General features: G+C 36.0%; 1 protein-coding gene across 5 annotated transcripts in view; it reads right to left on the reverse strand.

Moving 5' to 3' along the window:
- Positions 1-14,107, reverse strand: part of METTL4 (methyltransferase 4, N6-adenosine) — a 55,863-nt gene that overhangs the window by 24,330 nt on the left and 17,426 nt on the right. For 4 of the 5 annotated variants that reach the window (XR_004817165.2, XM_025429378.3, XM_025429379.3 and 1 more), the window contains 3 exons: positions 4,113-4,287; positions 1,061-1,164; positions 598-689 (listed from right to left, as the gene is read on the reverse strand). Coding sequence is in view for 4 of the 5 variants with exons in the window: in XM_025429378.3 (XP_025285163.3) it covers positions 598-689; positions 1,061-1,164; positions 4,113-4,287 (371 nt within the window). In the remaining variant the exon portion in view is untranslated. The remainder of the gene's footprint in view (positions 1-597; positions 690-1,060; positions 1,165-4,112; positions 4,288-14,107) is intronic. The other variant, XM_025429381.3, reaches the window with a different exon arrangement.

Here is a 14,107-nt window from a genome sequence, read left to right on the forward strand (position 1 = left end):
CAGATGAGTGAGGCAAAGCTGTGGATGCTGTGGAAGCTTCATGGCTCTGAAGAAGAACCTGAACCAGGCCCTTCTGGATATGCATGCTCTAGGTTCTGCCCACACAAATCCCCATCTGTGTGACTTCCAGGAGAGCCACTTCCAGATGGAAAAGTAAAACTCATCAAGAAGTTGGGTGACCACCTGACTAACTTCCACAGGTTGGCTGGTGGCTGGCCTTTGGCTGGGCTGGGAGAGTCAAGAATTTCTTCAAAAGGCTCACCCTCAAGCACAATTATAGGAGCCTCCAAAGACCAGCCTTTGAAGGGCACCTCTACATCCCCCTGATGTGAGAGCTTCTGCCTCTCTCCCTGCAGCTACTCAACAGCTCTTTAACCATCATAGAGCCCTCTCTCAAGTCATGGGCCAAATGAAAATAAATCTTTTGTAGCAAAATAAAAAACATTATTCATAAGTTCTGCTGTAAAATTTTAGAATATTAGCAAAAATAAAACATCCAATTTAATTTCCAAATCTCTACATGACTCCAATACTAAACTCAATCCTTTTTTTAATTTGACAGAAGTCATAATAATTCTATTTCATAAAAAAACATACCAGCAAGCGGTGGCTTATGTGAGTGAAGAGTACAGGGTACACTGACAATTAACTTGTGATCTGGAATGGGAAGCACTTTTATACCTGCATTCCTAATTAAAACAAAACAACAAAGTAAATTATATTAAAAGGACAATTTTTCATTCTATAAGCCACAGTTATCTCGATTTTTTTCACCTTTCAAATAGAACCTGAATTTTAAAATAAATTTTAGAAACAATAATGGAAATCATCAATTTAAGTAGAGACATTGCAGATAATTTCCTTTTCTTCAATAATAACAGTTACAAACTGAATAAAACAAAAGATAATATAAAATTTCATGTGCCATACCATTCACATTTTTCTGGTCTGGGTCACTTTTAGATTTTCAAAAATGTAAAAATTAAGGAAAATCAGTGATCACACTATTAACTTTATAAAATGTATATATGTGTACAATTTTGAAAATCGCCTTTCCTACCTTAATGGTATAGTTTTTTCTCGAACTCTCCCCAATATAAGACCTTCATAAGGCTTTTTGTGTGGAGAATCTAGTGGGAACACAAACTCTCCTGAATTGGTGATCTGATAGGAAGGAGACAAAACAAAACAAAATAAAACCATACATCTGTAAATATCCAGGAAAGAGTTTGTTGGTTTTTTTCCTATCGCTATACATTTCCTTCCAAAGAAAAAGAAATTATTAAACCTCTAGGCTAGTGCTATCCAATAAAAATACAATGTAAGCCACAAATGCAAACTGCATATGTAATTTAAATTTTCTCCTAATTTAAATGTAAAGTAAAAAATTTAAATTTTCTACTAACAACATTAAACACTAAGAAAAGTAACAAGAATGTGATAGAAATAATTTTAATTATATATTTAGCTTAGTCACATAACCAAAATACTATTTCAATATGTAATCAATTCAATAAGTTATTGAGGTATGTTATATTTTCTCTTTCATACCAAGTGTTTGAAACCCGATGTACATTTTATACTTAACATCAATTCAATTTTTTTTTTTTTTTTTTTTTTATTTATGATAGTCACAGAGAGAGAGAGAGGCAGAGACACAGGCAGAGGGAGAAGCAGGCTCCATGCACCGGGAGCCCGATGTGGGATTCGATCCTGGGTCTCCAGGATCGCGCCCTGGGCCAAAGGCAGGCGCCAAACCGCTGCGCCACCCAGGGATCCCCTCAATTCAATTTTGACTAGCCACATTTCAAGCGCTGAAGAGACACATATGGCTAGTGACCATTGCTTGGACAGAACAGCTATAATGGACCAAAATATTTTAAATATCACTTTATCATCTTCCACATAAAAATCTACTTTTCATTAAAATTTATTCCTGGAAACTATGTCATCATTAATTCATTAATTCATTCAAATAATATTTACCAATTACTGGCAATGTGACTAAGTATATTATAATAAAATATATCTTATTACACTTTATAGAAAATAATGTCATTATATACTGTCAAAGCCAGAATTAGTTAAAAAAAAAAAAAAAAAGTTCAGGGACTGATAAGATGGACAATACTTAGTCTAATCCCTTGGCATTATAAATCCAGAAATTCAATTTTGTCATTGTACCCTGGAGTGATCATACTCTCAAAGACTCACTTAAAGCTAATCAAACTGAAACACAATATAATATCAATTTATTAACTAACCACTGAAATACATATTCACCATCAGAATATTCATATCTATTATCTAAGGAATCTTTTACTTAGTATCAAGATAACTAAGAAGTCAAATCAGTAAAGTCCTTTTATCATCTCTAGTGCCCAGGAGAAATAGTATCTTTTCCACACAGTGCTGTATAAATACAGGCAAATTTTTATTCTTTGTATATACTTCATATTCAATGCAAATTACTCCTTCTGTTATAATAGTACATATAGTTACCTAACAATGTTTCAAATAACATACTGTCTTTTTGTTTTAAACTCTGGGCTTATATTATCTCTTAGATAATACTACTACAAATGAATAGAATAGTCTTAGATTTTACGTATTAACATTTTACTGGATTTTATTTCAGAAGGTACCCTTTTCCTGACTTTGGCCCTCATCTTTGACAATAAAAGAACTGTCATATACAGGAAAAAATGGGGATTTATATTCCTGTCAATGTCCTACATACCAAATAAACCAAAGCAAAGCCCAAAATACATTATGAAAGCAAAGATACAACTGTTAATGTTTGCTAAGTTCATTAAAATAGGTGCAAACAAACAACATACACAGATTTTAGAGGATAGACCAAGAGACTACAAAATCCATACAAAGCACATAAAAAGAGAACTCTCCTGTCTAAAATGAATATTTCAGCTATATAAATATTAAACATTCAACTGATAACAAGTTGACTTATCTTTTAAATATGTAGGAAAGCTTTTGCAAAATTCATCTAAGTAGACGATGTATTTTTAAAAGGATGTCCAGGGATGCCAGGGTGGCTCAGCAATTGAGTGTCTGCCTTCAACTCAGGGTGTGGTCCTGGAGTCCTGGGATTGAGTCCCATATCAGGCTCCCCTTGAGGAGCCTGCTTCTCCCTCTGCCTATGTCTCTGCCTCTCTCTCTGTATCTCTCACGAATAAATAAAATCTTTTAAATAAATAAATGTCCAATGGACTCTGAACTGATGCCTTATTTTTCTGTATTTTTTATTCTTCTAGTAAACAGAGAGAGATTAAAGATCATTCAACTAATCCAAGAGTTGGAATTATTTCTTTAAAAAATAGGCACAGCAGCACACAAGGTGCTGAGGTTAAGTTAAAATTTAAAACATGTAAGGTTCTTGGTTCTTTCCACCTCTTCCATCCTGGGTTACTTAGCTATTCTCCCTCCCATCCCCAGCAACATAAGAAAAAAGAAAAAGGAAAAGGAAAAACAGGAAAGAAGTCATAAAGGGTGATTGAAATTGTGGATGTATAAAGAGTAAGAAGAGGGGCACCCGGGTAGTCAGTCAATCAAGCGTCTGCCTTTGGCTCAGGTCATGATCTCAGGGTCCTGGGATTGAGCCCAGCACCTGGCTCCCTACTCAGCGGGGAGTCTGTGTCTCTTTCTCCCTCTGCCCTTCCCCCTGCTCGTGTTCTATCTCTTTCAAATAAATAAGTAAAATCTTTTAAAAAATAAAAGTAAAGAGCTAAAAGATAAAGGGTAACATTATTTCTATGTTTAGTGATAGATTCTCCAAAGTTTTTGTTTGTCGTTTTTTTAAACTATAGACATCAGAGCTTTTTAAAATGACATCCTGATAAATCCCTGAATGACTTCTCTAGGCCAGCAGTTTGGTCCTCACCTACAAAAAGACACAGAACGAAAGTAAAAAGCCTTCCAGAATAAGAAGATGTAAGTATTTAGTGTCAAAAGGAAAAAAAGTATTCGATATCAAAGTAAAAGTTTCAATTACACTGTTTTGAAGGAGAACAGTGACATGTTAAGTGTTAAAAATTAGATGTTTATGTGACTTATATGTCACACTACATTAACAAGTTAAGCTTTTAACTTACTTTTACCCAATGCCACTCAGCAACTATATCAACAGACCAAGAAGGATAAAGTTCTTCCTTTACAAAACGTAGGTGCTTTTGTCTATTGGTCACCCAAGTAATAACAAGACAGTTTGGAGCAGCCAGTTTAGGAATAGGTATCTGCTTTATTTGCAGTGGTGATAAATAACTGTACCTAAAAATAAACAGAAAAAGATAGTAGCAAAATTCACTGCAAGAAAAGGAAAAATAAGCAGAGAGAAGACCCATATAATACTGACTCCACAAAAACAAAGCTCCTATAGCTGTATATTTGTATAACTAAATATGAAGCCACAGTGACACCCAGAGGACACATTATTACATGCAAGTCAGAAATAACCCTTTTTTCATTTTTAATACTGTAAAATTGTCAGGCTTTATCATTTCTAAATATATTACATTTCAAAAATTTCACTAATAGGCTTTTCTCCCATTCAAAATTAAGCAAATACCATTGCTTGGTTTCTATGGTCTATACACAGGGACCCCATCACAGTGAGTCTTGAAACTGCTATCTCAATATTCACTATGTTTTCAACCCTCAATCTATCATCCTGCATATTCCCAATCAATTCCACCAGACTTTCTGAAACCCTCACACTTCCATTTCAAAAAATTCTATACTCTTGCACCTCACAGTCATTAATAGTATAAAGTTTAACTTCTCTTGCTAGAACCACTTCTTCTATAAAATCCAGTCTAATGTGGCCCTTTCTCTAACACTTCCAGTATATCTCATAATGCTAGTTATTCCTCTCCTTCTGTGTTTCAACCTCTCTAGCAGTTCCTTACTGTCAACCTAGGTCTTAAAGGAAGAAAGAGGAGAGAAGCAGAGAAGGTGGGGAGGGGAAGAGAGAAGAGAAAAGAAATTCCCTCGATTCAGTCTTTTTAGGTCTACAACTAAACTAAGGACTGGTATGCTTTTAGTCTTTCTACTTTCTCTCCTTTATCTTATTCCTCAGTAGATTATAATGAGATTTCTACTACTATACCTACTCTGGAAAAAAGTAAGTAACACCTTACCAGCCAAATACAATAAACACTGGAATCCACTTTTCACACATAGCAACTGTATAATGTGAGGAAGTGATTAAGTATTTTTTAAATAAGCAAATGAGTAAAACAATCCACATCTCATGCACTCAAGTTTCCTACCATCCAGACCAGTGCTCTTCCAGGAGAATAGCATTTCTTATCATCAAATTGATAATTTTAAAAAAACTACGTTTGCCACAGTATGAAAAAACATCAGGTCAAAAATTTGAAGTTTGATGTTCCCAACAACTGTAGATTTTTTGATTGCCTTCATTTTATTTAATCGGGTTCATGTGGGGTGGAGGAGAGGAATGAAATATTCCATTTTTCGTTTTAATCTACTAGAAATCACTGAGCAAATTCTAAAATATACATCTTCATCACCAAGGCAGTATTCTTACCAAAAATGTTTAACCTGAATCTAATCATGCAGAAATAATCAGACAACTCCAAATGCTAGGAAATCCACAAAAGGGGCACGAAATCTTAAAAAAGAGTCAATACCCTGAAAAGTAAAAAATGGTCAGGAGACTATTTTGATTTAAAGGAAGAAAAGAAAAATAAAGACCAAATGTAATGTATGATCCCTGACTGGAGTTTAAATCTGAAAAACAAGAAGAAAAATGTAGCCACAAGGAAACACTGAGAAGAGGTTAAAAAATGAATATATAATGTATATTTTATAATACTATTAATGATAATATTAACATTATTGGGAGTGATAATGGTATCATAGTTATGCAGAAGAGTTTCTTGTTTTTAGAAGATATGTGCAAAAAATTTATAGGTGAAAGCATGATGTCTACAATATCAGATTAAAAGAGGGGAGATGGAGAAAAAGAAACTGTACACAGATGTAGCAGAATATCAAAACCTGGCGAATCCAGAGGAAAGGTGATTCAATATGCATATACTACTTTTTTAAGATTATTTGTTTGAGAGAGTGCGTGAGCAAGAGAAAGCATGAGCCAGGGGAGGCACAAAGGGAGAAACAGACTTCCCACCAGGCAGGGAGCCCCAGGCCTGGCTCCATCCCAGGACCCTGAGATCATGACCTGAGCTCAAGAGAGACAATCAGCTGAGCCACCCATGTGCCCCATTCAGGTAATTCTTTCAACTTTTCTCAAAGTTTGGAATTTTTAAAATCAAAATTTGAGGGAAAGAAACAATATAATAAATCATTACAAAAAGATCATAAAGGGGCACCTGGGTGGCTAAGCGGTTGGGCGCCTGCCTTCGGCCCAGGGTGTGGGTATCAAGTGGAATCGAGTCTCATTTCGGGCTTCCTGCAGGGAGCCTGCTTCTCCCTCTGCCTGTGTCTCTGCCTCTCTCTCTGTGTCTCTCATGAATAAATAAATAAAATCTTTTAAAAAAAATTACAAAGATATACATAACAAGTTAAAAAAAATTTCAAAAAAATTTTTTTGAAAACTAAAAACAAAAAATTTCAAAATATGCTGCATAAAATTATCATAAAATATTATAAAAGGAATGAGTCTGTTTTTCAAAATTACAAAAGCCGCCCCCAAAGATGTTGCTTATTATGATTAAGCATTTGTTTACTTTTTTAAAGCTTCTAAAGAGTATTCAAGAATAACATATAAAAAACTATCAATTTTCATTAAAATAAAAAGCAAATGAAATATAAACTAGTATTTTAAAAAATAATTCTTAGAGAAAACTGGAACACATTACTAAAGAATATTACAAAATTGGACTTCATTCTTTTGAATTTAACACTTAGCTCTAGCAAATAAAAGTAACTGTGAACACTCTTTTCAACAAATGATGCTGGGACAACTGGATATCCAAATGCAAAAGGATAAAACTGTGATTCTAGCTACATCATATATAAAATTAAATTCAAAATGAATCAAAAATATAAACGTGAGAGCTGAAACTCTTAGAAAACATAGATGCACATCACCGTGACCTTGATTAAGGCAATAGTTTCTTTTTTTTAAATTTTTTTTTTAAATTTATTTATGATAGTCACACACAGAGAGAGAGAGGCAGAGACACAGGCAGAGGGAGAAGCAGGCTCCATGCACCGGGAGCCCGACGTGGGATTCGATCCCGGGTCTCCAGGATCGCACCCTGGGCCAAAGGCAGGCGCTAAACCGCTGCGCCACCCAAGGATCCCAAGGCAATAGTTTCTTAAATACAATACCAAATGCAGAGAAACAAAAAGAAAAATAGGTTAAGCTGACTTCAAGAAAATATAAAACGTTGTGCTTTGAGAACACTAGCAAGAAAGTGAAAAAGCAACAAAAGAAAATATTTACCAACTACCTAAGGTAAGGGGGCCTAGTATCCAGAGTATATAAAAAACTCTTAGAAATCAACAAAAAGATAAATAATTTTAAAATGTGCAAAGGATATGAACAGTCAATTCACCAAAGAATATATACAGATGACCAAAAAGGACATGAAAAGATGCTTAATATCATTAGTCATTAGAGAAATGCAAATCAAAAAACACAAGATATCACTTCATATTCATCAGGATGGCTATAATTTAAAACAAATGAACACAAAACAGAAAATAAGTATTACTGAAAATGTGGAGAAACTGGAACCCTCATACATTTCCAGTGGGAATGTAAAATGTAAAATGACACATCCACTGTGAAAAACACTTTGGTAGTTCCTCAAGAGTTAAAGGCAGAGTTACCACGTGGTGCAGCAACTCTACTCTTGGGTATACACCCAAAATAAATGAAAACATATTATTGTCTGGAATTAGGCAATTACAAAGTCTGAAGGAAGAGGCTTTAACACTGCCTGCCCTCTCTTCTACAACCAACTAGAAGTTTGGGCAGTTTCCAAAACCACTCTGAGGTTCAATAATTTGTCAGAAAGACTCACAGAACTGTACTGAAAGGTATTACAATCATGATTACAGTTTATTATAAGAGATGACTTATTACAATTTATCACATAAAGGTTATTACAGTTTATTACAGATTAGACTAATGCCAACCAAAGGAAGAAACTCAGAGCAGAGTCTGGGGGCTTATAAATACAGAGCCTCCAATGGTCCTTTCCCATGGAATCAGAACACATTACCATCCTGGATAAATGTGTGATAATACACAGAGTATTGCTAACCAGGGAAGCTCACCCCAGCTTCAGTGAACAGAGTTTTAATTGGACATCCATTACATAAGAAAAATGGAGTGACTAACTGCCCAGGTGTTTGATGACATGGTTGGCATTTCTGGTGTGGCAGTCCCCACCCTAAGATTATTTATACAGCCAGTCTCTCAACCCCACCCCCCCACCCCCACTAACCCAAGCACACTAAAAAATAATCCTATCAGGTATAGATTCCCTCCCAGAAGCTGAAGGCAAAGGTCAAACTCTGGACAAGGCCAAATTCTTTACCACACCTGTTCACAGAAAAGCTTGTACAGAGGCGCCTGGATGGCACAGTTGGTTAAGTGTAGGACTCTTGGTTTCAGTTCAGGTCTGATCTCAGGGTTGTGAGTTCAAGCCCATGTCAGGCTCTGTACTCAGTGTGCTGTCTGCGAGAGATGCTCTCTCCCTTTCCTTTTGCCTTTCCTGCTCATGCATCATGCTCTCTCTCTCTCTCTCTCTAAAATAAATAGTCTTAAAAAAAAGAAAAAAGAAAGAAAAGCTTGTACACAAATGTTTATAGCAGCATTTTAGCCAAAAGCTGGAAACCATGCAAACACACCAACTGATAAGCGGATAAATAAAATGTGGCATATATCCATTCAACAGAATATTATACAGTCATTACAAGGAATAAAGTACAGCCCGCCCTTAGGCCAGCCCGCCCTTAGGCCTGCCCCAATGGACTGGGGCCTGGGAGCCTGCAGAGCTAAGGGGCCCACTGGGGAAGGCCAGGGGTTCCAATCTCCGGCCCTCGCCCGGGTTCCTCATGTAAATAAAGCCTTTTGTGTGGCTCCCATCCCTGAGAATAAAGGAGCCCTGGCTTGGCCCTGAGAGGCACAAAAAAAAAAAAAAAAAAAAAAAAAAACAAGGAATAAAGTACTGATATATGCTAAAACATGGAGGAACGAACCATGAAAACAAATATCAAATGAAGTAAGCCAGACACAAAGGCCACATGTTATAAGATTCCAGTTATATGTAATGTCCCAAAAGGTAGGTTCTTAGAAACAAAAAGGAGATTAATGGTTGCCAGAGTATGGGCAAAGAGGAGAACTGGGAAGAACAGGGATTCTTTTGGGGGTGACAGAAATATTCCAGAATTAGATAAGGTAATAACTGCACAACATTAAAGTGGCTAAAATGGTTAATTTTATCTAGTTTTCAAAAACCTAGGAAGCGTGGGTGGCACAGTCGGTTAAGCACTGGACTTTTGGTATCTGCTCAGGTCATGATCTCAGGGTTATAAGATCAAGGCCCAAATGAGGCTCCACGCTCAGAGTGGAGTCTGCTTGGGATTCTTTCTCCCTCCCCCTCTTCCCCTCCATCTGTGCTCACTTGCTCACATAAATAAATGAATCTTTAAAAAAAAAAACAAAACTATATTAGCACCCTTCTCTCAAAGAACATATAATCTAATAATAAAAGAGAAAAAGGATCACTCACAATTTTAACTAAAATACAGAACAGATTGAAAGCATTAAAATTTGCTAAGAGGGTCCAAGATGTGGCACAGAAAGACTCTGAACTCACCTCCTCCCACATAATAAATCTATTCCTATATAGGGCAATTCTTCCAAAAGAAGACAGGACTGACTGCACAGCTTGTATATAACAAATGATAAAGGGGCCAATAGGGAAAAGTAGGAAAGATATGGATACAAGAACCCCACTGTTGACTAAGTGGCCTACAGTAGAGAAGGATATTGATGAGGAGCCAATGCAGACTCACCTGCCCTCAAACATAGCAGTTTAAAGGGCAAATAGACTATAAATCAAGGAAAAACATTTACTAACATTAGAGCCTCCAACAAATAGGTATAGAACCAACAGAATTTTCACTGGGGTAAGAGGCACCAGCAAGTGCCATTTTTACATTCTGCATCTACCTTCTAGTCTAAACAGCAGCAGGGTTCAAGTACTTCACCAATCTGATAGGCACACTCCAGACCTGTGGCCCACTCCAGCTCCAGCCCTCAAAGGTGGGCCAAGTGCTATGCAGTATGCCCCAAATCCCAACCACATCAGTCTAGCTCCAGCCATCCTGCCAAGGCAGCCCCAAAACAGCACCCTCCAGGACGCAACTGACCTGTGCCCACAGCACAGCACATGCTGTGCCTATGGATATATCCTGCCTATGCCCACTTCCACTCCAGCAATTCCACAGAGATGGCCACAGAATAACATGCCCCAGGACCTCCAAGCCATGCCCACTGCAGCTCCAGCCAGCCTGCCAAAGTTAGCAGGCAGTCCTAAGAGGGAAGTTCATAACAATACAAACCTACCTAAAGAAACAAACAAACAAACAAAACCCAAACAATCTAACCTAAACTAGAAAAAGATCAGTCCAAAGTTAGTAGAAAGAAGGAAATAATAAAGATCAGAGTGGAGATAATTGAAATAGAAAATAAAAAAAAGGGAACCCTGGGTGGCGCAGCGGTTTAACGCCTGCCTTTGGCCCAGGGCGAAATCCTGGAGACCCGGGATCGAATCCCACATAGGGCTCCTGGTACATGGAGCTTGCTTTCTCCCTCTGCCTGTGTCTCTGCCTCTCTCTCTTTCTGTGTGTGACTATCATAAATAAAAATTTTTTTAAAAAATTTTAAAAAAAGAAAAGAAAAAGATCAATAAAACTAAAACCTTATTCTTTTAAAACTTAAAATTGAAAAACCCCAGCCAGACTCATCAAGAAAAAAAAGGGCTCAAATGAATAATAGCAAAAATGAAAGAGAAGTTACAACTGAAGCCACAGAAATTCATAAGAGACTATGTATCACAAGACTACTAAAAAAATTATATGAAAACAAAACAGGAAACCTAGAAGAAATGGAATAATTCCTAGAAACACACAAACTTCCAAGACTGAATCACAAAGAAATAGAAAATCTGACCCATTACAAGTAATGAAATTGAATCAGTAATTTAAAAACTCCCAGAAAACAAAAGTCCAGGATCAGATTACTTCATTTATTATTCTACCAAACATTTAAAAAACAGTAACTATCCTTCTCAACTTATTCCAAAAAATTAAAGAGAAAGAAATGCTTCCAAACTCATTTTACAAGGCCAGCAGAACACTGATACCAGAATCAGACAAAGATACCACTAAAAAAAGACAGGCCAATATCCCCAATAAACATAGAGGCAAAAATTCTCTTCAAATATCAGCAAACCAAAATCAACAATACTTGATAGGATCATAAACCATGATCCAGTGAAATTTACCAACATAATATGCCACATCAACAAGAGTAAAGATAAAAATATGATCATCTAAATAGATGCAAAAAAGCACTGAATATATATAACATCCATTTATGATTTTAAAAAACCTAATGGAGAGGGTACTAAGAACATATTAGGTATAATAAAGGCCAGATATGATAAACCCCAGCTAACATAATACTCAACGGTAAAAAGCTGAAAACTTTTCCTCTAAGATCAGAAATAAGACAAGGATACCCATTCTCACCACTTATTCAACGTATTGGAAATCCCAACCACATCAATTAGGCAAGAAAAAAACCAAAGGTATTCAAATTGAAAAAGTAGTAAAAGTGTCACTACTTGCAGATGACATAATATCATACATAGAAAACCATAAGGCTCCACCAAAAAGATACTAGAATTCAGTAAAGTTACAGGATACAAAATGAACATATAGAAATCTGTCGCATTTCTATACACTAATAACAAGCTATCAGAAAGAAAAATCAAGAAAACAATCCCATTTATAATTGCATCAAAAAGAACAAAATACCTAGAAAAAATTTAACCAAAGAGGTGAAAAATCTGTACTCTGAAAGTGTTAAGATGAAAAAAACTGAACAGTAATAAATGGAAATATATACTGTGCTCATGGACTGGAAGAATTAATATTGTCAGAATGTCTACACAACACAAAGCAATCTACAGACTTAATGTAATCCACATCAAAGTACCAAAGGCATTTTTAACAGAACTAGAACAAAGAATCCTAAAATGTGTATGGAACTGCAAAATACCCTAAACAGACAAAGTGATTTTAAGAAAAACAAAGCTGGAGGTTATCATGCTCCCCGATTTCAAAATAGATTAAAAAGCTATACTAATCAAAACAGTATGGTACTAGTACAACAAAACACACATACATCAATGGAACAGAAAAAAGAACCCAAAATAAACCCACACATATACAATTCAACATTTGGCAATTCCTTTAATAATAAAGACTTGGGCAAGACTCAATCAATAGATGCTGTTATTAGTTTTCTACTGTTGCTTTCGGAAATGTCACTTTCACAAAACCCCAGAAAAGACTCAGTAACTTCCAAATTAAAGGATACTAAAGAGGGACATGCGGGTGGCAGAACAGGTTAAGCCTCCAACTCTTGGTTTCAGCCTCAGGTTATGATCTCAGGATCATGAGATAGAGCCCTACATCGGGCTCTGCACTCAGCAAGCAATCAGCTTGAGAGTCTGAAGATATTCACTAGAATGGGAGAGAAATACTTAAAAGGTTTTAAAAAGCTATTAAAAGGAAATGTCCTCTCAGTAATTAATTGAACTGATTACTCTAAGAGATGACATAAAAAATGACATAAAACAAATTTAAGATGGGTTAGACAAATTCATTCACAGCAGCTACTGAAGAAAACTATACAAGCATACCTCAGAAATATTCCAAATTCAGTTCCAGATGACCACAACAAAGCTAGTGTCACTTTAATAAAGTGAGTCAAAATAATTCTTGGTTTTCCCAGTGCATATAACAGTTTACACCATACTGTTAACAGTAAACTAAGTATGCAATAGCATTATATCTAAGAAAACAACACGCATACTTCATTACCAAAAAATGCTAACCATCATCTGAGCTTTCAGGGAGTTATCATCTCTGTTCACAGATCACCAAAACAAATGTAATGAAATATTGCAAAATGTGAAACAAAGTGAACAAATGTTGTCAGAAAAATGGTGCCAACAGATGTGCTCGATGTAGGGTTGCCACAAACTTTATATTTTAAAAGACAATATCTGCAAAGCACAATAAAGCGAAGCACAACAAAACAAAGTATGCCCATATTTTGGCAAATATTTCTAAACTTTAAAATCTGTTATCAAAGGAGGCAAAAATGTTGCTCTTTGGTGTTATATAAATATCCCTGAACTGGTTCAGTCAGTAACCTCAGTCATTAATAAGTATATTACTTTTGACATTCTTGTACCTATACATAGTTCTAGTGCAAGAGAATTATCTAATTAGGGGAATTAAAAATTGAAGAGAAAATATTTTAGTAGTTCAGACAACCTACATCTCAAAGTAATATTTTTAGCAAATGTAACCAGAATCTACAATGGACAATAGCTTTGAGAAAGCATGAGGTGGGGGTGCCTGGTTGGCTTAATCAGTTAAGCATCTGCCTTTGATTCAGGTCATGATCTCAGGACACCACATCAGGCTCCCAGCTTAGCAGGAAGTCTGCTTCTCCCTCTCTCTTTGCCTCTTCCCCTTGCTTGTGCTGTTTTGTCTCTCTTTCTCAAATAAATGAATAAAATCTTTAAAAAAAAAAAAGAAAAGAAAAGAAAGAAAAAGAAAAAGAAAAAGAAGAAAAGAAAAAGAAAGAAAAGAAAGAAAAAGAAAAAGAAAGAAAAAGAAAAAGCATGGGATGCCTGGGTGGCTAAGTCAGTTAAGCATCCGACTTAGATCTCAGCTCAGGTCTTGATCTCAGGGTCCTGAGTTCAGGCCCCATGTTGGAGTCCATGCTGGACATGAAGCCTACTTTAAAAAAAAGGGGGGGGGGCATATCTAATAGACAATT

The sequence above is a fragment of the Canis lupus genome, chromosome 7 (assembly GCF_003254725.2).
Source record: "Canis lupus dingo isolate Sandy chromosome 7, ASM325472v2, whole genome shotgun sequence".
NCBI classification, from domain to species: Eukaryota; Metazoa; Chordata; class Mammalia; order Carnivora; family Canidae; genus Canis; species Canis lupus.